This window comes from Stegostoma tigrinum, chromosome 25 (assembly GCF_030684315.1).
Source record: "Stegostoma tigrinum isolate sSteTig4 chromosome 25, sSteTig4.hap1, whole genome shotgun sequence".
NCBI lineage: Eukaryota > Metazoa > Chordata > Chondrichthyes > Orectolobiformes > Stegostomatidae > Stegostoma > Stegostoma tigrinum.
This window is the reverse complement of record NC_081378.1, coordinates 44,273,699-44,298,439: the sequence shown is the minus strand read 5'-3', so window position 1 is coordinate 44,298,439 and position 24,741 is coordinate 44,273,699. Positions and strand designations below refer to the sequence as shown.

Sequence of the window (24,741 nt, the reverse complement as noted above, 5' to 3'; positions counted from 1 at the left end):
TCACCCTATCTATGCCCCTCATGATTTTGTAAACCTCTGTAAGGTCACCCCTCAGCCTCCAATGCTCCAGAGAAAATAACCCCAGCCTATTCAGCCTTCCCCTGTAGCCCAGACCTCCAAAGCGGCAGCATACTTGTAAATCTTTTCTGAACCCTTTTAAGTTTCATAACATCCTTTCTGTAGCAGGAAGGCCAGAATAGAACACAGTATTCCAAAATTGGCCTCACCAATGTCCTGTACAGTTGCAACATGACATCCCAACTCCTGTACTCAATGCAGTGACCAATGAAGGCAAGCATACCAAACGCTGCCTTCACCATCCTGTCTACATGTGACTGTGCACTTGTACTCCTAAGTGTCTTTGTTCAGCAACACTCCACAGTGCCCTACCATTAAGTATATATGTCCTGTCCTGATTTGCCTTTCCAAAATGCATTATCTCACATTTATTTAAATTAACTTTATCTGCCACTCCTCAGTCCATTGGCCCATCTGATGAAGGCCCTGTTGTAATCTTAGAAAACCTTCTTCACTGTTAACTACTCCACCAGTTTTGGTTCATCTGCAAACTTGCTGACCTCACCTCCCATATTAACATCCAAATCATTTATATAAATGAAAAAAAGTGGACCCAGCACTGATCCTAGTGACACACTGCTGGTCACAGCCCCCCAGTCTGAAAAACAACCCTCCATAATCACCCTGTCTCCTACTTTCCAGCCAATGTTGGATCCAGTTGGTCAGCTCCTCATAGATATCATGTGATCTAGCCTTGGTAACCAGTCTAGTGTGTGGAACCACGTTGAATGCCTTGCGGAAATCCATACAGACAATATCTGCCCTTTCATCAATCTTTTGTCACTTCAAAAAATGTTTAGAGAGAGAATAAAAATGATCATCTCCAGCTTAACTTGTTCCCCATTTCAAAATTCCCCCACAAGAGTAATCTTGGCATCCACTCTATCAGTCCTATCAGAATCTAATTCTGATAAGTTTCAAATATGCCCTGCTGTATGGCCTTTCCCCGGTATCTTACCACAATCTGTCATATATGTTCTCTTTTAGCTGAGCTTGTTCTTCCTCAGGATCACAAAACACTCCTCTATCTTGAGAGTTTAGACATTACATATTATTAGTTACTTATTTTAACCATTCCTTTTTTTTTCTTTCAGTAAACAGTAATATTTCAAATTCTACATTTATCATTACAGTATTTGATTTTAGGTAGGCGAAATCACTTTTCACTTGGGGAATTTAAATCCTACAATGTAGGAGTTTAATCTATTTACATGAGAGTTTTTGCTTTTTGTCAGTTTATGCTTGATTTTTTTGAGACACATATGTGCAACTTTCTCCAGCTTTGTGTTCACTTAACAAAGGATAGTATAACTTTAATCTGAACTGCAACGAAGGAAAACATTGGAAAATAACACATCTAAGCCTCAATAAATGTTACTTGCATGCATAATTGAACATTAAAATGTGATAACAGCTTTGTTTTAAGTGGTGAATGTCCCTCTTGTCTTTTAACACTGTACACCACTGTTCCCAGCCAATAGATTTAACATGACAGAATACTCTCAAAACGGTGACATGGCATGAAAGAGTGGATCACATTCATCTAGGTTGAGCCCAGCTCTTAAAATAATTTTTAGGTCCTTCTGATTAAACTGTTCATTCTGACAGTGTTTCTATCGAAGATAACAAAGTGTGAAGCCGGATGAACACAGCAGGCCAAGCAGCATCTCAGGAGCACAAAAGCTGACGTTTCGGGCCTAGCCCCTCTCTGATGAAGGGTCTAGGCCCGAAACGTCAGCTTTTGTGCTCCTGAGATGCTGCTTGGCCTGCTGTGTTCATTCGGCTTCACACTTGGTTATCTTGGATTCTCCAGCATCTGCAGTTCCCACTATCAGTGTTTCTATCTAGTCGGTTTAGAAGTCATTATATTTCTTGCAGGAATTTGATGAATTTGAGACCTTTGCCTTTGTCACATGGGGTCAATGTTACAATGTGATCTTCTGGATTAGGTTTGATTGTCTGAGGGAGATGGATGGAAATTTTAAGAGTTTTCTTTCTCGTATGGATCCTGTGTTTTCAACACTTTGTTTTTGGCTTCTCTGAGAAGTGATTTGTCTGGGATGCCATATGCAGTGGGAAAGCACTTCATCACAATGCACTCAAGATCACATGTGGCGTAGGCTTGATGGACCAGGTCTTTTCTGGCTTGTCATCTTCATATGTGCACTCTTAGAACTGTCAGATGACACCTTTTAATAGCTTTGAAGGATTTAAGTGGATGATAAGCTTTATATGATGATAACCTTCACTGCTATAGGAAGAGCTGTGCTTGTTACAAAAGCCTGTACACTGGCTGATTTAACACCTCTATACTGGCCTATCTTGTGAAGCAGAGCAAAAGGAATCACTCCCTCCTGTGGCTCCTATGACACAAGGGATCTATGAATGTGTGTCTTGGAATACTAGCAGGGAGAGAGCCTTGGGTGTCTTCCCACCATTGTCTTCTCAGGAACTTGTCTTCCACTATTTAAATCATGCTGTCATAACAGAATTCCAAAAAAAAATCCATTCTCACTACTGTGAATCACGCTACTTAAATGACAATTACAATCAAAAATAGTGTAAAAGAGTCCAAAAACAATCAACTATTGAACAAAATACATGAAGAAAAATTGAATTTCAGTTTGCTAAACAAAGAAGAACTAATGGAAGCACAGATGCAAACTGTGAATTCTTAAAGTTAACAAGAGCAGACCACGTTTCTGGATTCCCGTTCATCTAATTCTGGATGTCATATGGCCAAAGATTTGTTCAATCTCACAAGATTCAGTGCAGGATTTAATTTTAACAACTAAATCCAGGATATATTTCCAAGACAGGATGGTGAGCGGCTTGGAGAAGAACTTATATCTCTGACTGTAAGTTTCCAGCCATGCCACTCACCATCCTTTGCCATTCCTTCGGTGTCATTGGGTCAAAATCCTGAGATCCCCTCCCTATTGGCATTGTGGGCCTATGTAGTGATTGGAATGAAGGCCAGGTCGCTTTTATTGTCTAGGATTTTTGATTGGGGTTGTTAACCTGGCCAATCAGGGCACCCTGGCTGACATATTAAAATGAGATTCAGCAACTTTCCTCATTCTAGGGACTGGCTATGAGCTGGCTGGTCAGGGCCATTGTACTGTGCATGTGTGAATAAATGGCGACTTTGTGACAGGATACCAGCCTCCATGCAGCTATTTCAGTCTACTTACAGCACATGGATTGCAATAGTTCAAGGAAGCAGCTCACCACCACCTTAAGGGCAAGTAGAGATGGGCAATAAATGCTGGCATAGCCAGCGAAGCCTACATTTCATGATTGAGTTTTAAGTGATGTGATTGAAGCGCACCTCAGGCCTGTTATTGGGTGTGGGTTTGTTCCTATTGGCATCAATGTTGGCAACAATATCCTCCTTTCAAAACATACCAAGGCATCAGTCCTCTGTGTCCTTTTGTTAGCATCGTGCAAAAACATCAAGAACTGAGATAATAAAATGTGAGGCTGGATGAACACAGCAGGCCCAGCAGCATCTCAGGAGCACAAAAGCTGACGTTTCGGGCCAAGACCCTCATCAGAGAGGGGGATGGGGTGAGGGTTCTGGAATAAATAGGGAGAGAGGGGGAGGTAGACCGAAGATGGAGAGAAAAGAAGATAGGTAGAGAGGAGAGTATAGGTGGGGAGGTAGGGACGGGATAGGTCAGTCCAGGGAAGACGGACAGGTCAAGGAGGTGGGATGAGGTTAGTAGGTAGGAGATGGAGGTGCGGCTTGGGGTGGGAGGAAGGGATGGGTGAGAGGAAGAACAAGTTAGGGAGGCAGAGACAGGTTGGACTGGTTTTGGGATGCAGTGGGCGGTGGGGAAGAACTGGGCTGGTTGTGTGGTGCGGTGGGGGGAGGGGACGAACTGGGCTGGTTTTGGGATGCGGTGGGGGAAAGGGAGATTTTGAAGCTGGTGAAATCCACATTGATACCATTGGGCTGCAGGGTTCCCAAGTGGAATATGAGTTGCTGTTCCTGCAACCTTCGGGTGGCATCATTGTGGCACTGCAGGAGGCCCATGATGGACATGTCATCTAAAGAATGGGAGGGGGAGTGGAAATGGTTTGTGACTGGGAGGTGCAGTTGTTTATTGCGAACCGAGCGGAGGTGTTCTGCAAACCAAGCCTCCGCTTGGTTTCCCCAATGTAGAGGAAGCCACACCGGGTACAGTGGATGCAGTATACCACATTGGCAGATGTGCAGGTGAACCTCTGCTTAATATGGAAAGTCATCTTGGGGCCTGGGATAGGGGTGAGGGAGGAGGTGTGGGGGCAAGTGTAGCATTTCCTGGTGTTGCAGGGGAAGGTGCCGGGTGCGGTGGGGTTGGAGGGCAGTGTGGAGCGAACAAGGGAGTCACGGAGAGAGTGGTCTCTCCGGAAAGCAGACAAGGGTGGGGATGGAAAAATGTCTTGAGTGGTGGGGTCGGATTGTAGATGGCAGAAGTGTCGGAGGATGATGCGTTGTATCCAGAGGTTGGTGGGGTGGTGTGTGAGAACGAGGGGGATCCTCAGTTGTGGCGGGGACGGGGTGTGAGGGATGTGTTGCGGGAAATGCGGGAGACGCGGTCAAGGGCGTTCTCGACCACTGTGGGGGGCAAGTTGCGGTCCTTGAAGAAATTAGACATCTGGGATGTGCGGGAGTGGAATGCCTCATCGTGGGAGCAGATGCGGCGGAGGCGGAGGAATTGGGAATAGGGAATGGAATTTTTGCAGGAGGGTGGGTGGGAGGAGGTGTATTCTAGGTAGCTGTGGGAGTCGGTGGGCTTGAAATGGACATCAGTTACAAGCTGCTTGCCTGAGATGGAGACTGAGAGGTCCAGGAAGGTGAGGGATGTGTTGGAGATGGCCCGGGTGAACTGAAGGTTGGGGTGGAACGTGTTGGTGAAGTGGATGAACTGTTCGAGCTCCTCTGGGGAGCAAGAGGCGGCGCCGATACAGTCATCAATGTAACGGAGAAAGAGGTGGGGTTTGGGGCCTGTGTAGGTGCGGAAGAGGGACTGTTCCACGTAACCTACAATGAGGCAGGCATAGCTGGGGCCCATGCGGGTGCCCATGGCCACCCCCTTAGTCTGTAGGAAGTGGGAGGAATCGAAAGAGAAGTTGTTGAGGGTGAGGATGAGTTCGGCTAGGTGGATGAGGGTGTTGGTGGAGGGGGACTGTTCGGGCCTGCGGGTCAGGAAGAAGCGGAGGGCCTTGAGGCCATCTGCATGCGGAATACAGGTGTATAGGGACTGGATGTCTGTCGTGAAAATGAGGTGTTGGGGGCCAGGGAATTGGAAATCCTGGAGGAGGTGGAGGGCATGGGTGGTGTCACAGACGTAGGTAGGGAGTTCCTGGACCAAAGGGGAGAAAATGGAGTCCAGATAGGTGGAGATGAGTTCGGTGGGGCAGGAACAGGGGCAAGAACTGTTGAACATATTTTTAAAATATCCCTACACTTGCAATGTTGGTATTGTTGCATTCTAGTCTGTGACATTATTATTGTCAACTTGGATACATTATTTTTTCTTGGATACTGGTTGTTGGCTGTGCTGGAATTGAATCTATGTTCTTCCAAACCGAAACATACCTGTGGCGTCATGATTGTGCTGTTATGAAAATGGAATATATCATCTGCTCTTCAGTGCCCTCTTCAACTTTAATAGGCAGAACAATGGAAAAATGTCAGATCATAATGCAAATTATAAACCACAAGACTAAGTTTACTGTATACAAATTAGGGAAAAGAACAAACAGCATGTTATATTAATTACAAGCATTATAAATGCTAAAGTTTTGATAACAGTGAAGATATATTTCCTGTGCCAGCCTCCACATAAGACTTAGTTCCAACAAACAGTTGCTTGCTTCCTCTGGGGCTATGTGCTGCTACACATAGCTGTTCTAATACAAGCCTTGCACTCCTGTTATGCGTACAAGCTGAGTACAGGCAGAATAATATAAATGTATAAGGTAAGTGTTGGTGACAGGGTTCTTTGTGAAAACGTCTGTAGAGGAACATGTCTCTGTCCATTTCACAGTCCTACTGAGTCTTCGACAGGACTACACTATCAATCAAGCTCCTTGAAAAACATTCTGCATTGTGTCAATCACACAAGATGTTTGAACTGTATGAAATGACTCTCCTCATTCATCTATCCCAACACTTTGATCAACTATAATAACAGAAAATTATCATTTGTTCTGGCAGCTATCAGGGACACTGTTGGACAGAATACCACTAATGACTTTGAATTCAGTAGATTTTGTCACAGCTTGGTTTTCCAGTATCTCAGATTTCTAAATTCTTGACTGCTGCAAATTGTATTCCTCCCCAGAGAATAAATAACTGAGCAGACAGTGTTGCCTTTCAAATCTGTTTCACAGCTCTGTCACTTTTTTGCATGCACCTTCGTTTTGTGTTTTTGTTTAAGATTACCTAACTGATGTGTTTTGTGGTTCTATTTGTTAAAAGAAAATATTTGTGGGCTATTTTAATGATTATGTTAATAAGTTCACTGCTTAGGAAGGTGCTATGTTTGATTTCTAATCAGTGCTTGGTTAGTTACTGTCAGCTAGAGGGAAGTGGGTAAACTACAATGTGCTTAGTGCCTTTAGACAAGAAAGAGGCAAGATTGTCCTCTGAATCTTGTCTGTCACTTTGCCATAACTTGTTTGTGCCCATTTAAGTCTGGTACCACAGTTGAATGTTGACACTTAGACATATAAATGGCCAGCTTGGCAGAATGCCACAGATATCTGATGTCTGTGGAATTGTATTCTAGAATGATGTAATACATATAGGGCAGGAAGGGAGAAACAAAACGTACTTAATGTTTTAAACATTATTTTGTCATGCAGCCAGAAGAAAAAGAAGGTTGATGACATCCAGTGGTTTCTTAAGATACCTAACCTCCATGGATTGTTCCATATTCAATCAAGATCATACCAAAGTCTATCAATGTATGGATTTGCCCATGGTGAATTATTTCATAGCATCTTCACAAGACACCTGCTTCACGAGCAATCAATTAATTGAACAAAGCGACATTAATGGATATATAAGGTATATGGTGCACAATGATCAGAAGTTGCAAAGTTGGGTTATTTGTATGATAATTTCAATGTGCTATTAGCAACTTTTAGTATGTCAGAATTATTCATTAAGAATTGTTGATACATTGTTTTCTTAGCGAATTGCATAGAAACTGTGCACTTGACAATATGCTTCATCTTGATTGTTAAAGGTGCATTTATAATGCACCACAAAGGTTGCCGATGTTAGTGTGGATATTAATAATAATTGTCCTGCTTGATTCTGTTTGCAGGAATGTTTGCTATGTAATAAGATAAATCAAAGCAAATGGGACTGTTACTTATTTTAATATGTCTCTGGAACTATATTACAGTATGTTTGCAAATATAGTTGGTTGTCTGCATGGTTCTGATCTGTGAAAGTGCACGTGTTTGATGTCAACCACTGCCTGCATGGTAACATTCATGTTTAAAAGTATTATGCAAGTCTCCCATACACTATCATTGATGTGATTTTCTTTTATAAATATTGGATTGGAAATGTAAACCAAATCATAAACTCTGCAGCCGTTTAACAGATCACTAATAAGTAATTAATAGGAATCAGTTACTCTGATGAAAATCGCGTTGCAGACAAGTGGACATTCTAATTGAAAAAGGAAAATATTGGCCTGAACAAAATGCAATGAGGCATTTTTGCTTCAAAAGGAGTACTTTCTTTACATAGGAAGATAATGTATAAATTGGTAAGTACTTTTCAGGGGACGAATGCGAAGGAAAATATTTTGATTCTGAAAAGTAAGCATGCAAAGATGACCAGTAGTTATTAAATACTCTCCGTGCATAGAAGCATTTTCTTGAATTTTGTAAGGGAGAGTCTTGTGGTAAGCAAAAACTATGAAAATTTAGTCCACAGAGGGTCTATCATTAGAGGATAAAGCCAGAGAGGAGATAATTTAGTCTTCCGGATTCCCTTTGTTATCCATTCCTCATTCAGCTCATTGCTTGTCTTTCTTTTTTAACACCAAGCTGTGTCCCTCTGTTGTATCAGTGACAATGGGAAGTGCAGATGCTGGAGAATCCAAGATAATAAAGTGTGAAGCTAGATGAACACAGCAGGCCAAGCAGCATCTCAGGAGCACAAAAGCTGACGTTTTGGGCCTAGACCCTTCATCAGAGAGGGTCTAGGCCCAAAACGTCAGCTTTTGTGCTCCTGAGATGCTGCTTGGCCTGCTGTGTTCATCCAGCTCCACACTTTGTTATCTTGTGTCCCTCTGTTCCCTCTTTCTAGTGAAGAATCTGTATGTCTTTGGTTCAGCCTATTCTGTTATCACCAAGATAACTGGCAATCTGTTCCACAAATTAGCAGCTCAAAGCATGAATTATTTCATCCCTGTTATTTTTGGTTCAGCAATACGTAAGAAACTACTGTGTTCACCCTATGCAAAAGTGTTTATGAGCCTGTTTCTCACAGGGCAGTAACCAGGCGAACCTTGCAGCCTAACCTTAGGGGATTTTGGGACATATGGACAATGCCTTACTCTATGAGTTAGATTTTAAGACGTGTCTTTAAGGATAGCCTAAAAGGAATACAGAGAAGTGAGGAGGATTTGAGGAGAGAATTGCAGAATTTAGTTCTTGACATCCGAAGGCATTGGTATGGGGCAAAGTACATGGAATTGTGTAAAGGTTTTGACAGGTTGTAGGATTGCAATACATTGGACCTATGTGGTACTGGTGATGTAGAAAGTTCGATGCATGCAGTTAAACATACCAAGGAATGTGTAACAAACTTTGGAACTAGTAGAACCTGTAGATCAGTGGGGTTTTGACATTGGTAGCAGAATTTGAACAGAATGACCAAGCAGGTACATATGAGATTCCTCTTTGGTATTGTTCAAGATGCAAAACAGGATTGAAGTAGCAAATCTATTAAACAGAAACAGAAAATACATATGGTAATGAACTGCAAAAGTTGATGAATTTGTTTTGAATGGTGGATTTTAACCTTCATGGCATTTCTATTAATTAGTTTGTTTGAAGTAAATTAGTTGAGTTGAGTCGGTCTTAGTGCATTTAGCTGGTAGCGGCATATCTTTTTTAAATTGTGCAAGGTGGCTTGGGAGAGAGACTTTTTAAATTTGTAAAGATAATCTTAGTGTAAGCTATTCATGGATTAGTCAACATACTTGATCTTCTCCTGCTGAAGCATCGGTAGCTGAAAACACTGCTTTATTAATTAACATTGCTGCCACAGAGCTTTTTGACAGAGCACACATCAACGCACATCATTGGGTCTGGAGAGGTGCACCTCTTACAGTGAATGAATAATGGACAGCAAGTCATACAGGCTGCACTGATTTAGATACTCGCGTTCCTAGTCTGTACTCCTATTGTCTAATTTCCTTTGCTACAATTAATTTTTAACGTCTGTCTTATTCCAGACACTGGAACACAAAATCTAAGCTGATACCTCAATGCAATAAAAATGGTGCTCTGCAACTTTAGAGATGCCCTGTTTTGGGTGACAGATTAATTTGAGCCTCTCTCTACTCTTATTTTAATCCCCTTATTTACAGAAGGACATCTTTATTTTCCCTTGGACCCTGGAAAATATTTATCTCTCAATCACCGTTTAAAATAGATTTCCAGCCATTTTAGCAGTTTTGTTTGTTGGACCAAACTTGGGTTTCCAAATCTCTTCTTTTACAACAGTGACTGTACACTGAAAGTACTAAAATGTCTGCAGAATATTTTGTAAAGGCCTTTGATTGAGAAGCTCCACATAAATGCTTGTCACTTTCTTTATATTCCTGAGTTGTACAGGTAAGAATTAAATGCTGAAACTAATGCAGTACATTTGCCAAACTGGAATATTTCCAACTCCTTTTATTGCTAATTAAGGAAAACAGAGTTAAGTCAATGGATATTCTGTTTCATTGACTAATTACAACTAAATATCCAATGTTCGTTGATGCAATTGTGCACCGTTAGTGTTTAGTACCTTTCACAAGATGCATAGTGTTTCTACTCCAGTATTTTAGTTTTGTTTACTTTCTTGTATGCTCGGAAGGAGATTCCAATAGCATTTAAACAAAAGGTTCAATGCATTGCAATTTATCTTGAAGCAATGCTAAAGATTCTTTCATACCCTATCACTTGCCCAATTTGTGTAACAGATTTAGGACTAAATTATATGAGCTAGTGCTTTTGGCACACAGCTTCACATGACAGGCATCAGGCGCAATAGTTGGCACCAGGCTAAGAATTAACCTTCAAGACTTTCCATCATTAAAATTAACTAGTTCTCAAAACCTTGTGTTTATTGTGCTCCAGATAATGCATCCATGCTTTTAAGTGATTCAATGAGATATGTTAGTTCTTTCTTTCAAAGTTGGTAGTGCAAGCATGTTGTTATTTTACTGTAAGAAATAGGAAGAGTTTTCTGAGTGAGTTACATCCTGTTTTATTTGTGACATTCATTTCCAGTAAAATTGAAATAGTTTCAAGCTGTGGCACTCAATGGTAGATTATCAAATATTACAAAAAAACTTCAACCTTACAACATGGTTTAACTTGGACAATTACTGGTATTACATGATGGCCCACAAGCCCATGCTTAATCATTTGGGATCTTGAATGCTTTTTCACGTGAGTTAACATGGAGTATTGTTGAATATGCCATATTTCAGATAGACAGCTAAATCACACGCTTCTAGTGGACTTCATCAGAACAGTTTTCGTTCAATTTAATTGCCTTCGTATTATTTTTGTTTAACCCATCCACTGCATTTGCTTCTACCTGACATCCATTTGATGAGCATAATAAGGACATGAATAGGGCAAAAAAAAAAGCCAGACACTGGGTCACTGAGTTTTATTTAAGACAAAATTGGATTTTTCATTGACAAGGGAGGAGAGAGTGTGGTGGATTAGACAGGAAAGTGAGTTGAGACCAAAACCAGATCAACCATGATCTTATCAAAAGGCAGAACATGCTCAAAGGACTGATAAGCCTGCTACTGCTCCTAAATTCTATGTTGCTATGAATCATTTACAAGTCCAATACAGTTGTTATGTTTGCTTTGCGGGACAAAGAAATACGGGAGGTTAGAATGCCATAGAATGCAAGCATCGTGACAGCTACCAGGAAGGTTTGCGGACACTGGATTAATATATTTTTATGGTTGGACTGTGCATTAATCGAGCAGAGTTATTGTGGTTGAAGAATATTCCTAGATACTCAGGAGAATGGTGTCTTAATTGCCATGTGTGCAACCAGTGACATTCTGAATGTGTGGGATGATAGTGGACTCTTAAACCACGCATACTATTCATTCTGACTGGCATCATTGGTAACACTGTTTATGTTGGTGACTTCCCTGGTAATCAGGGTACCAATCATCTGCTTAATGACTCTGTGAAGGGTCCAAATGCAAGACCCTGAATATGTACATAGCAGATCCCTGGGAAGAGCCAGGGGCAAAGATGGGCAATGGTGACTTTGACAGCCACTGATAAAGCTAGGAGGAAGTGCAAGTTGAGACTGTTGTGTGACTAATTCATCCTGAGAGCTTAGGTTGACTCAGATAGATTGCATCCTATCTGGGACAGCTGAGAAATGAAATGCAAATCTTACTTTATCTGGTTACTACAGACATCACGAGAAGGTACGAAATTTTTTAGAAGGTAGGAGACCAACATCTGGATTTATTTTCATTCTCTTTATGGTACATTGAAAATACTTGTCATGATAATCGACTGAATTGACAATTCATGGAGAACACTTTACTGGCAGAATTCAGCACATGGTTAATTCCCTTAGAGTTTGGACATAGGAACAAGCTGGATCATTGCATGTTAGAATTGCTTTATTGCTGTAACTTAATGGGTTTGCTTAATGAGTTTATCTGCATCTGGGTTTTGTGATTTCATGTGCAGTGATTGCATATTTCTCATTGGTATGATCCTTTTGAGATTTGCCAGACTTTTCAGTGAAACTGTGATTCTTTGCCTACTAACACACCACTTTCATTTGGCCAATTTTGACTATGCTGGTTCTTTTAAAAGGGCTATCCAAGTTGTCCCAATCCCCAGTTTATTCTGCACAGCAGGATAATGCAAAAAATGGGAATAATGCAATTTCCTCACCATATCTGTTGTAAATTTGAAAGGAAACATTATTTCTCACCAAAACGTACTTGTCTGTTTGGGGAACATGTATGTTGATCAGTTGGAAAGTTGAGGCTGCCAGAGCTGTGACCTTTATAACACATTGCTCTGCTATCTTTTCCTTTAATCACACCTGTGAGCATGTAGTGTGCCACAAGGACCAATGCTGGGTCCACTGCTTTTTGTCATGGATATAAATGATTTGGATGTGAACATAGGATTTATGGTTAGTACGTTTGCAGATAACACGAAAACTCGAGGTGAAGTGGACAGCGCAGAAGGTTAGAGTACAAAGGGTTCTTGATCATAGGCCAATGGGCCGAGGATTGGCAGGTGGAATTTAGTTTAGATAAATGTGAGGTGTTGCATTTTGGAAAGACAAATCAGGGCAGGATTTATACATTTAATGGGAAGGTCCTTGGGGAGTGATTTTGAACAAAAAGACCATGGAGTACCGGTTCATAGTTCCTTGAAAGTGGAGTCACAGGGAGACAGAATAGTGAAGAAGGTGTTTGGTATGCTTGCCTTTTTAGTCAGTGCATTGAGTATAGGAGTTGGTATGTCATGTTATGGCAGTCCTGGACATTGGTTAGGCCACTTCTGGAATACTGCATTCACTTCTGGTATCCTTCCTATCAGAAGAACGTCGTGAAACTAAAAAGGGTTCAAGAAAGATTTACAAGGACGTTGCCAGTGTTGGAGGATTTGAGCTATAGGTAGAGGCTGAATAGGCTGGAGTTATTTTCCCTGGAGTATTGGAGGCTGACAGGTGATGTTATAGAGGTTAGAAAATAACGCGGGCATGGATAGGGTAAATAGACAAGGCCTTTCCCCCATTGTGGGCGAGTCCAAAACTAGAGGACACAGGTTTAAGTTGAGTGGGGAAAGATATAAAAGGGACTTAAGGGGCAATTTTTTTCAAGCAGGGCGTGGTGCACAAATGGAATGAGCTGCCGGAGGAAGTGGTGAAGGCTAGTATGATAACAATATTTAAAAGGCATCTGAATGGGTATATGAATAGGAAAGGTTTAGAGTGATATGGGCCAAATGCTGGCAAATACGATTAGATTTATTTAGGATATCTGGTCAGCACAGACAAGTTGGACCAAAGGGTCTGTTTCCGTATTGTCTATCTGTATGTCTATATGTCTGTATATGGAGCTCACAACATGGTTTTTTTTGAACCAATGTCAAATCTTTAGATCAACAATTGAAATGGATCTGAAATGACAGAAGTTACAGTTCTTCCTGGGAAATGAAGGAATAGGGAAAATGGCATTTTAGAAAGTCAATGTAAGTTCACCCCTACCCCCATCTCCAGACTTTGCTAAAACAAATAGGTTTATATTTCACTTATTTGGGGTTGCAGGTTAAAGTGTTTAAATTAGTTTAGATGGGATGGAACATTAGAGCAAACTTTCAACTTTGTGGAAGATTCACATTTGTGGAAAATGATTCAGATTTGTAGAAAATGTTACTTTGATTGTTGTGAGCTGCAACACTTTTCAGACAGGATAATGCTAAACACTCTTAATGTAAATCAGGTATGAATGCTCAAAGACGCCATTGCTAAAATTTTGCTTCACTTTGCTTTCTAAAGCTACACAATATTCAGTATATTAGCAGAAAGGCAAATTCATCTGGTATTCATCAGTTTTGTTTTTCACTGGAATGTCCTTACTATCTGAAACTCTGAATATTTTTAATTTACTGTTCTGGGCTATTATCTATCTTTGGAACAGGCAGGACATAAACCTGAACTTCCTGGTTTGGAGGTCGGGGCACTACCACAGTGTCACAAATGCCCTTTCTATCTCTCAGTCTTGTATGCTCTAATTGACGAAACATATTGTAGAATGACCAACAATGTTAGTTAGCAGTAATGTGATATTCCTGTCATGCTGTTTAGTATGGGTATTTTGAATATAGGACGGGTCACAGATTCATTTAGATTGGCTCCCACTCAAGCAAAAGATAATGATGGGTGTGAGAAGTGAACTAACAGCACTGTAATGAACATAACATCAGTTTGGGTTGGCACAGCTAAAAGTAGCTGATAAAACCAGAAATAGATTTGTGCTTATTTTGGGCGCAGTGTATCAATTCAAGGTCTGCCAGCATGTGTTGGTGTGGACGTACGCTACATGCTAATATAGTTCTGCCTTTTCATTTACTGGATTGTAGCATTTATCCAAGTAGATCTTAATCATTGGCTGCCTGACTGCCGAGCAGGAGGCCAGGAAAGTGCACTTTCAGCAGTAAATAGTTCCAGCCTGGCCCACTTACAGGGAAGCTCCACTAAATCAATGGTAATGTATTGTTGCAACTGCAAAGGTGGAGAATGAAAAACCAGGACAAAGTTTCCTGGTGCACTGTTGTAGTGTTAGTCTTTGCGTTGTCTTTCAAAAGGTGATGGAGAATCTCTTCCAAGGGGTGAGCATATTGGGAGTCTGTACGGATGACGTCTTAACCTTGGGAGCTACCAGAAAGCAACATTTTGAGAGTTTTTGGAGGTGGTTTTTGTGGTGATTCCCTGCAGGTGGTGCCCGGTTAAAAAGGCAATAGTAGGTGCTCCAAATGAATGAGAAAACGTACCTCTGTTATTAATAAGGATGGATTACTCCCTATTGAAGATAAGGTGAAGGCAATAAAAAAGGCTACAACCCCAAGGAACACAATCGACTTGAAGTCTTTTCTAGATCTTAGAAATTACCATGAGAGATTCATGTCCAGCCTGGTAACCTGTTACCCCTGCATGTCCCGCTATACATAAATAGAAATGGTCATGGCAAGTGTAAGAGAAAGCCTTTTCAAATGTCAAACAACAGCTACTGTCAACAAATATATTGGCTCATTACAACCCCCTGACACCACTCACTGTACCCTGCAAAACTTCCCCCTAGGGGAATAGAGGTGGTATTATCATGTCATTGGTGAGGCCATGGCCCACTGGTTTTCATGCTGGACTGTTAATTCAGAGACCCAGGTAATGTTCCAGGGACTTGGGTTGAATCCTGCCAGAGCAGATGGTGGAATCTGAAATCAACAAAATTTAGAATTAAGAGTTTAGTGATGACCATGAATCCATGGAAGTAAACTTGCCATCCTTAGCTACTCTAGACTACATGTGACTCCAGACCCGCAACAATGTGGTTGATTCTTTAACTACCCTCTGGACAATTAAGGATGGGCAGTACGTGCTGCCCTAGCCAATGATGAATGAATAAAAACAAATGTTGGGGTAAGAACATCCAATCGTGTACATATGGTACATCCTGGCAGAGGCAGAAAGGAAGTTTGCCCAGATCAAGAAAGAAGCTTTGGCTATGGTATGATAAAAGTTCCACCAGTATGTCTACAGTCAACATTTCACCATAGCAACTGATCACAAACTCCTGGGCCTCTTCAATGAAGACAAGGTGATTCCTCCCACCACATCAGCTTAGATTCAACACTGGGCACCACTATGAGGCACCTATGAGTATACCTTGGAATGTCATCCAGGGAGACATATTGCCAATGTGGATACCTTGTGCTGCTTGCTGCTACCACCCAGCGTACCTTCACCTCCAAAGATGGATGAAGTCATCAGGACTTTGAATTTCATGGAGGCTTTGCAAATATCTTCCAAGCAAATCCAGGCTTAAGACCCAAATCAACCCGACTTTGACGAAGCTAAATTACAATAACCTGAATGGTGGACCACAAGGGCACCCATGAAAAGCTGAAACCCTATATCCCAAAATGGCAGGAGTTGAGCATAGAAGATGGCATCATCTTGGGAAGAGCCCAATTTATTCCACATCCAGGCTAGTGACCAGTATGCCAAAAATGGCACTGTGGCCGCCCAGGAATTTCTAAAATGAAAATGCTCACAAGGAGCTGTGCTTGGTGGCCTGGCGTAAATGTGGGTTTTGAAAACCTTGTTAAACAGTGTAAAATATGTCAGGAAAGCTAGAAGGCCCCACCAGCAGCCTCATTGCACCCATGGGATTGGCTGGGGAGGCCCAATGTGTAAGTACATGCAGATTTCATAGGGCCATTTGTAGACTCTGTACTCTTAATGCTTATCAACACCCATTCAAAATGGATCAACATGCACAGAATGGACTCTACTACCTCTTACAACACAATAGGAAAACTCCATGAATTCTTTCGTCCACATAGTATGTGCAAAGACAACAGGACCCTATTTAACACCGAGGAGTTTCAGACCTCAATGAAGACAAATGGAGTAAGGCACATCCATATGACACCCTGCCCTTATCAGGCTTTGTATATAAATTTATAATTGGCTGCTCTGGTAATTACCATCGGTGGTTAGTAGTTTACAAAAATAAAACAGTCACAGTGAATTTTGATGGTGGGAAGGTCATTCGGTTGTGTATGATAACACTTCTGGGCAGAGAAAGGGGAAAAAAATAAAACAGATCCGGGTGACCCACGTACGTATTAGCTGTGGGTGATTTGCATTGCCTTTTTAGTTATTTGAGAAACTTTTTGTTACGTTTTTGGTTACACTTCAGTCCCATGTTCCTGATCTTTGGGCACCCGTTCTGGTGGGTGTGGGTAGATTGGAGGACCTCCTTATGGGTTTGCTCCTGGGCCTGGCCAGGATAGCTATAGCCAGGTCCAGGCAGTGGGCTGTGGAAGGGGTCATCTCTGCTGACTGCCTGCCCCTCTTGTTTGGTTACATTCATGCCAGGGTATCCTTGGAGAAGGAGTGCACGCTGTATCAATCAATACTCTGAATGCCTTTAAAGAGATGTGGGCATCAGGGGACTGCTTTCTTTTCCCCTTCAGCTCCAGTTTGATTTACCCCCTTCCTGCTCTCCCCACCGCACCCCCCCCCCCCCCCCGCCACCCCGATCACCTTTCATGGTGTTCATTGCTCATAATGGGCTTTGCTGGTAAATACTCAGTTGGCTACATGGGTGTTTTTCACTTATGGTGGATATTAGTTCAAAAAAAAATTAACAATTGTGGTGAATTTGGATAAAGCAGACCCAGGGATTTTGCCCCTTCCCTTATGTCATGGTATTAACGTCCCTTGCTCCTAGCCAGGAGGTCCCGGTTCAGGTCACACCTTCTCCAGAGGTGTGTATTATCACCTCTGAGCAGGTATAGTAAAATAGATATAAAGCAGACCCAGGCAGTTCTTGTAGCATCATGGTAGTGTCCCTATCTCTGAGCTAAGAGGCCTGGATTCAAGTCCCACCTACTACAGAAGTGTATCATAACATGTCAGAAGAGATTGCTCAGGGAAAAAACATTGTAAAGCCCTGAAGCAGGGGGATAAAACCATAAGTGATTGGGTAATAGGAAAAAGAAACAGTTAAGTTGTGTGATAAAACTGGATATGAAAATTAAAAGATAATGATGTGTCTGCACAACTGTCTGTCCCAGGCTAAGATTAACCTCTGTAGGCCATGAGTAGTAGCTACATTTTGGTGTTTAACAATAAATGATGTTCCTTTCCCGTTGGGTTTCCTGAAATATTCCAACTCCTCCAGAGGTGGTCAAAGACATTCAATATATGACATTTTTCACCCACCATATCACAATGCTGCTGAATACACCACAGCCCCAGCAGTCCGTTACACTCAGGAGTCATGTGTAACATTCAGATACACTCACAATCCAACAATGCCACCATCGCACACTGCTTCCATTTCTTCTCCACTGTGTGGAAACAGGCCATTTGCCCTATCAATTCCACACCAACTCTCCGAAGGTCATCCCACCCAGACGCAACACATACCCTGAAATCCTGTCTTATCCATGGCTAATCCAGCTAGCCTGCATATCCCTGAGCAATATGGGCAATTTAGCATGGCCAGTCCACCCAACTTTGAGCACCCAGTGGAAACGCACGCAGACATGGAGAGTACGTGCAAACTCCAGGCAAACAGTCACCTGGGCTTTGAATCAAAGCCAGTAGTGCTAACCCCTGAGCCACTGTGGCATCCCTGCATATATCTGCATTTATACAAGTGAGCACATCACTCAAACAGTGCAACACAGGGCATAGAATAACAGCAATTATCTCTTGCAGGGTAGGGTGACATACAAAAAGACAGAAATCCTGACATCCTGAGGCATGTTTGAAGAGATTACTTGCTGCACTAGGCGTTAAGCATTGCTGTGAACATTGAGGATGATCATGTGTGCCTGTTTTATTTATGGCCCTTCCCAGCTTCCACCTCCATCTCATTCTGCAATCTGGCATGATGTGAAAGCGGCTGATGATGCGTCCTCTTGCTTTCTGTTCTATATCACTTCTCTTAGCCGAGTCTTTGCTTTTCAGGTTTCTTTCTTTCAGATACACAACTATGATGTGACCAGCCACAATACCCCCAGGAGACAGAGAGAACAGCATAATACTCATGAAAAAGCCCTGGCAATTGATATGACATTCTCAGTTACCAGTTCAGACATTGTCACTGCATATGAATTAACCATGTTATGAGTGGGCTGTAGCCAGATACAGGGGAATTAATGCTTTTGTCAGCTCACCTGGAGGCAAAGTCAGAGATGACTTCCGCTCTAGGGGAGTCAGCTGAGGTGTTTCATGTGACACTGTAAAGGAGAGCACGAATGACAATGTGCACTGAAGTACTGGCACATTATTAGCGAGCCACCTATTCTCCTGTCAGGATCATGATGGATAATAAAATGTGAGGCTGGATGAACACAGCAGGCCCAGCAGCATCTCAGGAGCACAAAAGCTGACGTTTCGGGCCTAGACCCTTCATCAGATTGTCCAGCATCTGCAGTTCCCATTATCACAGGATCACGATGGAGACCAGTTGCATCTTGGTACCAGACATTATGCAGAATTGACCTGGCTACAGAATCTGTTCCAATTTTCTGTCAGGCAACAAATCCACAGGCACTGCAATTGGAGCCTCTAATTGTGTTGTAGACTTATTGTGGACATCAAGTACTTTATACCTTTCTTCTCTCTCTCTCTCTCTCCTGTCCCCTATCCCCACCAAAAGGATTCAGCAGCACTTCCTGTAGTTGCAAAAAAAGGCCACATTTCAAGCTTAATGTGGTTTAGGAATAAAGCAATTTAACTTGGGTACTGAAGTGTTAATTGTGAAACAAATGTTTAAAAAATGAGTCAGTGAAGTTATTAAATGATTTCTGAATTGTTTGCCATTTAAAGGCCTGTATATATTTAACAGAGATCGAAGTGAGAAAGCATTTAGCAATGGATGGCCACTTTGAGTTTCATGTAATGAGATACCTACAGTTACCCTCCTAAGGGAGTTTAAATTATTGGCGCAATTTCCAGAACAAGGAGGAGTTGGAATGTACCTGGTAAAAAAAGAGAAGTTCTTCAAATATCAAATTTAGATATCTGATAAAGGATAGTTTGGAAATTGTAGATATTAGTTGAAATCTTTATTGGACCCATCTCAGGAGTCCCACATTCTTATTGGAATAGTTTGCAAAAACAACAGTTCTGAGGAAGGGTCATCAAACCCAAAATATTAACTCTGATTTCTCTTCACAGATACTGTCAGAGCTTTTCTAGCAATTTGTACTTTTGTTTCTGATTGTATCTGCAATTCTTTCAGTTTTACATTTTGTTTTAGGTTTGTGATTTTTCTTTTTCTTTAAAGAGAGCGTGTATTTACACCCTGAGTTGAAGCAGGTTGAAAATAGCAAGTAATTAGGAAAACTAAGAGAGTAGTATCATTTGTCATGAGAATTGAATACAAAATACGGAAATTATACTTCAGTTGTACAGGGTACTGGAGAGAATGCATCTGGAGTACTGTGCTCAGTATTGATTATTTAACAATAGGATGTAAATGTTGGAAGCAGTTCTGAGAACTTTCCTTGGAATGAGTGGAATGTTTTATTAGGACAGATTGGACAGGCTAGGCTTGGAATTTGTAAGTGTAAATGGTGACTTTATTGAAATATGAAAGATCCTGAGAGTTCTTAATTCGGTGAATGTGGAGAAGACGTTTTCTATTTTTTGAGGATCTAGAATTGGGGTCACTGTTTAAAAGGGTTGTCCATTTAAATCCAAGATCTGGTGATATTTATTTTCTCTGAAGGAGTGTTCTAAATGTTGAAGGCAAGCTTGAAGAAGCAGCCTAAAAGTGTCACTTCATACTAAACTGTCCCAATTCCTGGCTGATTATATATGACCACCCCTCAAGCAACAATAGGGGTAGCTTCAGTGGATTTGCTGATGGGGAGAAGATTCGGCACCAGGTTGAACATGAAATTCCTAGAATGAGGGGGAGGGGGTAAAACAGCAGCAGGTTCTCCCCCTCTTGTCTCATGTAGAGGAAAACTACAGAGTCAGAGATGAATGCAGCCTCGATACCTTTATTGCCAGAAGACGAGGAAATTCTCCCAAGGCTATCCAGACACAAGAGACAGGCTACAGTCCAATACACACTGCCCATGTCAGAGTCCAAATCAGAGAAACCAGACCTGTGGTGAAAACGTCGCAAGAAAGTCTTTGAAACTCTCTTCCTGAAAAGTTGATTGAAGCAGTATCCTTGAAGGAGATGGATTCTTATTAAGCAAGGAGGGGACAAGAGTGAAACACCGTTAGGGCAGGCAGGAATGCAGATTTGAGGTTCAAATCAGACTAGCCATGATCTTGTTGATTGGTTGATCAAGCTCAGGGTGTAAAATGGCCTACCCCTGCTCCTTTGTTCACGAAATAACTGCTCAGAGGCCGGTAACCTGTCACCAAATCACCCTTTATTTACTTGTACACAGTACGCTGGCTGTTGCCAGCTAGTTCCGAGTCAGTCACCTGAACTGAGGAGGCTCTGAATCCCCTGTTGATATTGGTCAGCCTGTACATCCTCACAAGCCCAGGTTAAACGACTCCAGCCGAGGCTCTCATAGTTAAAGAGGTCCACCTGGTTCCAATCACCACATTCCTCCCCCTCCAAGTCTGGGGATGTATGCCTGGTCTTTCTCTTGTAGCTTTTCTTGCAGCGTTTTCACCACAGGTCTGGTTTCTCTGATTTGGACTCTGACATGGGCAGTGTGTATTGGACTGTAGCCTGTCTCTTGTGTCTGGATAGCCTTGGGAGAATTTCCTCGTCTTCTGGCAATAATGGTATCGAGGCTGCATTCATCTCTGACTCTGTAGTTTTCCTCTACATGAGACAAGAGGGGGAGAACCTGCTGCTGTTTTACCCCCTCCCCCTCATTCTAGGAATTTCATGTTCAACCTGGTGCCGAATCTTCTCCCCATCAGCAAATCCACTGAAGCTACCCCTATTGTTGCTTGAGGGGTGGTCATATATAATCAGCCAGGAATTGGGACAGTTTAGTATGAAGTGACACTTTTAGGCTGCTTCTTCAAGCTTGCCTTCAACATTTAGAACACTCCTTCTGCTGGACCATTGGATGATAGATGGTATGGAGCTGCTCCTGTGTCCCAAATGTCATTTAGCTTCAAGAAATGCTCAAACTTACTGCTGGTAAATGACATTCCATTGTCCATGATCAATATTTCTGGGAGCCCATATATCACGCATGATGCTCGCAGCCTCTCAATTGTCATCCCCGAGTTTGCCAAATGAACATTATGGATGCATTTGCACAATGATCAGAAACATTGAGCCCGTGAAAGGACTGACATAGTTGACGTGCAACCGGGTCCAGGTTTTACCTGGCCATCCCCATCAATCTGGGGCTGCCATTGATTGCAGTTTTTTATCCTTGTTGGCACTCTGGGCACTCCCCCATCACTGCAGTTATGTTGGCACCCAACCCTGGCCACCAGACATAGCTTCGTGCTCGCATCTTCATTGTGGGAACCCCTCGATGACCCTGGTAGAGAGTTCAGCCAAAGCCTAGTGGCAACTTGTGCTTAGAACAATCTCTCTTGCTCCCCACAGTAATATACTGACCTCTAGGGCGATCTGGTCTTGCCATGCCCAAAAAGATTTCAGTCCTGGTTGCGACAACCCTTCTGTTTCCCCCATTGTCTCACTAGGGCAGGATCTTCTTGTGTCCACAGTTGGATATGGTCAATAGTGACTGGAAGGCTGTCCAGGAAATTTAAAACCAGAACAAACTCTTCCAGGGAAGGGACTACTGGTGGAGTATCTGCCAGTGGGAGATGGCGCATGGCATCTGCATTAGCCACTTGGCTTCATGGATGATATGCAGAGACTAAAGCCCAATGCTGAATTCTCCCGGAACCTAAGGGCAGCACTGCCTTGACTTCCTTCAGTAGCCCTTGCAAGTGTTTGTGATGTGACAGAGCTTTCCTTCTGTAAGGGTGCTGGTGGAACTTCCTCACACTAAAGATGACAACTAAACCTTCCTTCTCTATCTGAACACACCTGTGTTCAATAGCAGCCAAAGCCCAGGAAGCATGCGTTGTTGGGCGTTCCACTCTGTTGGGCCACTGGTAGCCAACAGTACCCCAATACCATACGTGGACGAATGGATGTCAGCAACAACTCTCACTTCACATCATAGTGGTTGAACACTTCAGATGACCATAGCTGCTTTCTCACTTCCCTAAAGGTTATTAGTTTGTTTCGTGACCATTTCCAAAGCTGACCCTTCTTCAGGAGCAAGTGTAAATGTGCTAAGATGGAGGCCGGGTTATGTATGAATTTTCCATAATAATTCACTAAACTAAGGGAAGACCTAAGCTTCACTACAGACATGGGAGCTGAGGCTCATTTGATCACCTCATTTTATCTTCCAATGGGTGTAACCTGGCATTGTCAACTCTGTAACCCAAGTAGGTCACATGGGGTGCCTGAAACACACATTTTTTCCCTAAGGCGTACAGTTGTCTGGGAGAAACATTTAAGCACTATGTCCACATTCTCCAGGTGCTCTGTATTAGTCTTCTTGGTTATTAGCAGGTCGTCCAGATAAATAGCAATCTGGGGTAGCTGTTGTAAAATGTTCTCCACGGTCCGCTAGAAAAGGGCACAGGCTGATGATACCCCAAATGGCAGTCTCGTATATTGGTATAAATCCTTTTGGGTGTCAATTATGGTGTATTTCTGGGACTTCTTTTCAAGTCACAATTGCAGATAGGCGTGCCTCATGTGCAGCTTCGTAAAGGTAGCCTTTTTTCCAAAATAGAGAAATGTTGAGCCAATTTGGTGAATATTCCTCAACCAATAGGATTAGGCCTGAGCCTCTTGCTTCCATCTGTGGTAACTGCATCAACTGCTTCCCATAAGAGACTGGAACTGAATTTATACCCTTAACCTATAATGGCTCCCCAATGTATGTTCTCGGTCTGGCTGACGTCTTGCATATACTTAAAGATTGGAGATGCGAGTGAATTATCTTAAAGATGGATTCTGCAACCACAGATACTGGTATTGACTCCATGGGAGCTAGGTGACCATTTAACCAAGCATTAATTTTAATCAGTTCTGATTTGGACATCACTAGACAATTTAATTGTTCCAACCCACATGTAGGGGGACTTTCCAGGGTGTTTACTCTCCTGGGTACCAGCCTACAACTTTTCTTACTTAACTCAGGCTTTGTAGGACTCCTTTGCTTTCTGGAGCCTACATACCAGCAGCAACTACAATGGCTTGCCAGCCCAGAGCCTGAAGAACACATTTTAGCCACTTGACTGAGGCTCAGCTTTGCTGTGGGGTTCTGCTGTAAGCTGCCCTAGGGTCCCTCTGCTCAGAATCTGTCCCCCACACAAAGCTCTGATTACCGACACCATTGTGGTAGTCCCCAAGCTAAGGCAGAGGGTCTTCACTTCCATAGGGATGACCTGTAGTTTCTGTGCTCCACTTGCTGCATTTTCTAATGACAAAGCCAGTTTCAGTTGCTGTTAGAAGTCCAGTTGGGCTTCATCTAGCAGGCCCTTCATTAAGAGTTAAACCAAAATCACGTATCTCAGCCAGTCATCTTAACCTCATCAGTAATCCCCACACAGACTTGCCCACTTCCCTAACAGCAGAATGAAACTGATAGCATCTCAGAATTAGAGGAGGCTTGGGGTTGTAATATTCCTTAAGCAACTGTCAACTCTGGAGGGTTTTAGTGTCTGGTGCCTCTGGAAAAGTCAAGCCCCTTATAACTGAGAATACTGCAGGTTTGCAAGTAGTCCAAAGGATTAATCATTGCTTTACATCAGCCCAATGTCATTTGCCTGGAAAAAAAGCCACATTCTTTCTGCACACTGGGCCCAGCCTTCAACAGCAAGATCAAACAAGTCAGTGTTCCCAAATAAATTCATGATGCCAGAAGTCTTACCCCAACTCCAAGATGACTGTTGCAAGTATATGTTCTTCAGGCACATATTATTTCCTCCTGTCACAACTGAAATAACTGCACAGAGGTTGGTATCCCATCACCAAGTCCCCTTTATTTACTTATGCACAGCACACTGGCTGTGACCAGCAAGCTCAATGTCAGTCCCCTAATCTGAGGAGATTCTAAATTCCCTGTTAATATTGGCCAGCCAGT

The 24,741-nt window shown here is 42.4% G+C and overlaps 1 protein-coding gene across 1 annotated transcript in view; it reads left to right on the top strand.

The window, feature by feature from the left end:
* LOC125463432 (1-phosphatidylinositol 4,5-bisphosphate phosphodiesterase zeta-1-like) overlaps nucleotides 1-24,741 on the top strand; it is a 72,056-nt gene that overhangs the window by 6,723 nt on the left and 40,592 nt on the right. The window contains exon 4 of the mRNA XM_059654781.1: nucleotides 6,937-7,141. Within this exon, the coding sequence (XP_059510764.1) occupies nucleotides 6,937-7,141 (205 nt within the window). The remainder of the gene's footprint in view (nucleotides 1-6,936; nucleotides 7,142-24,741) is intronic.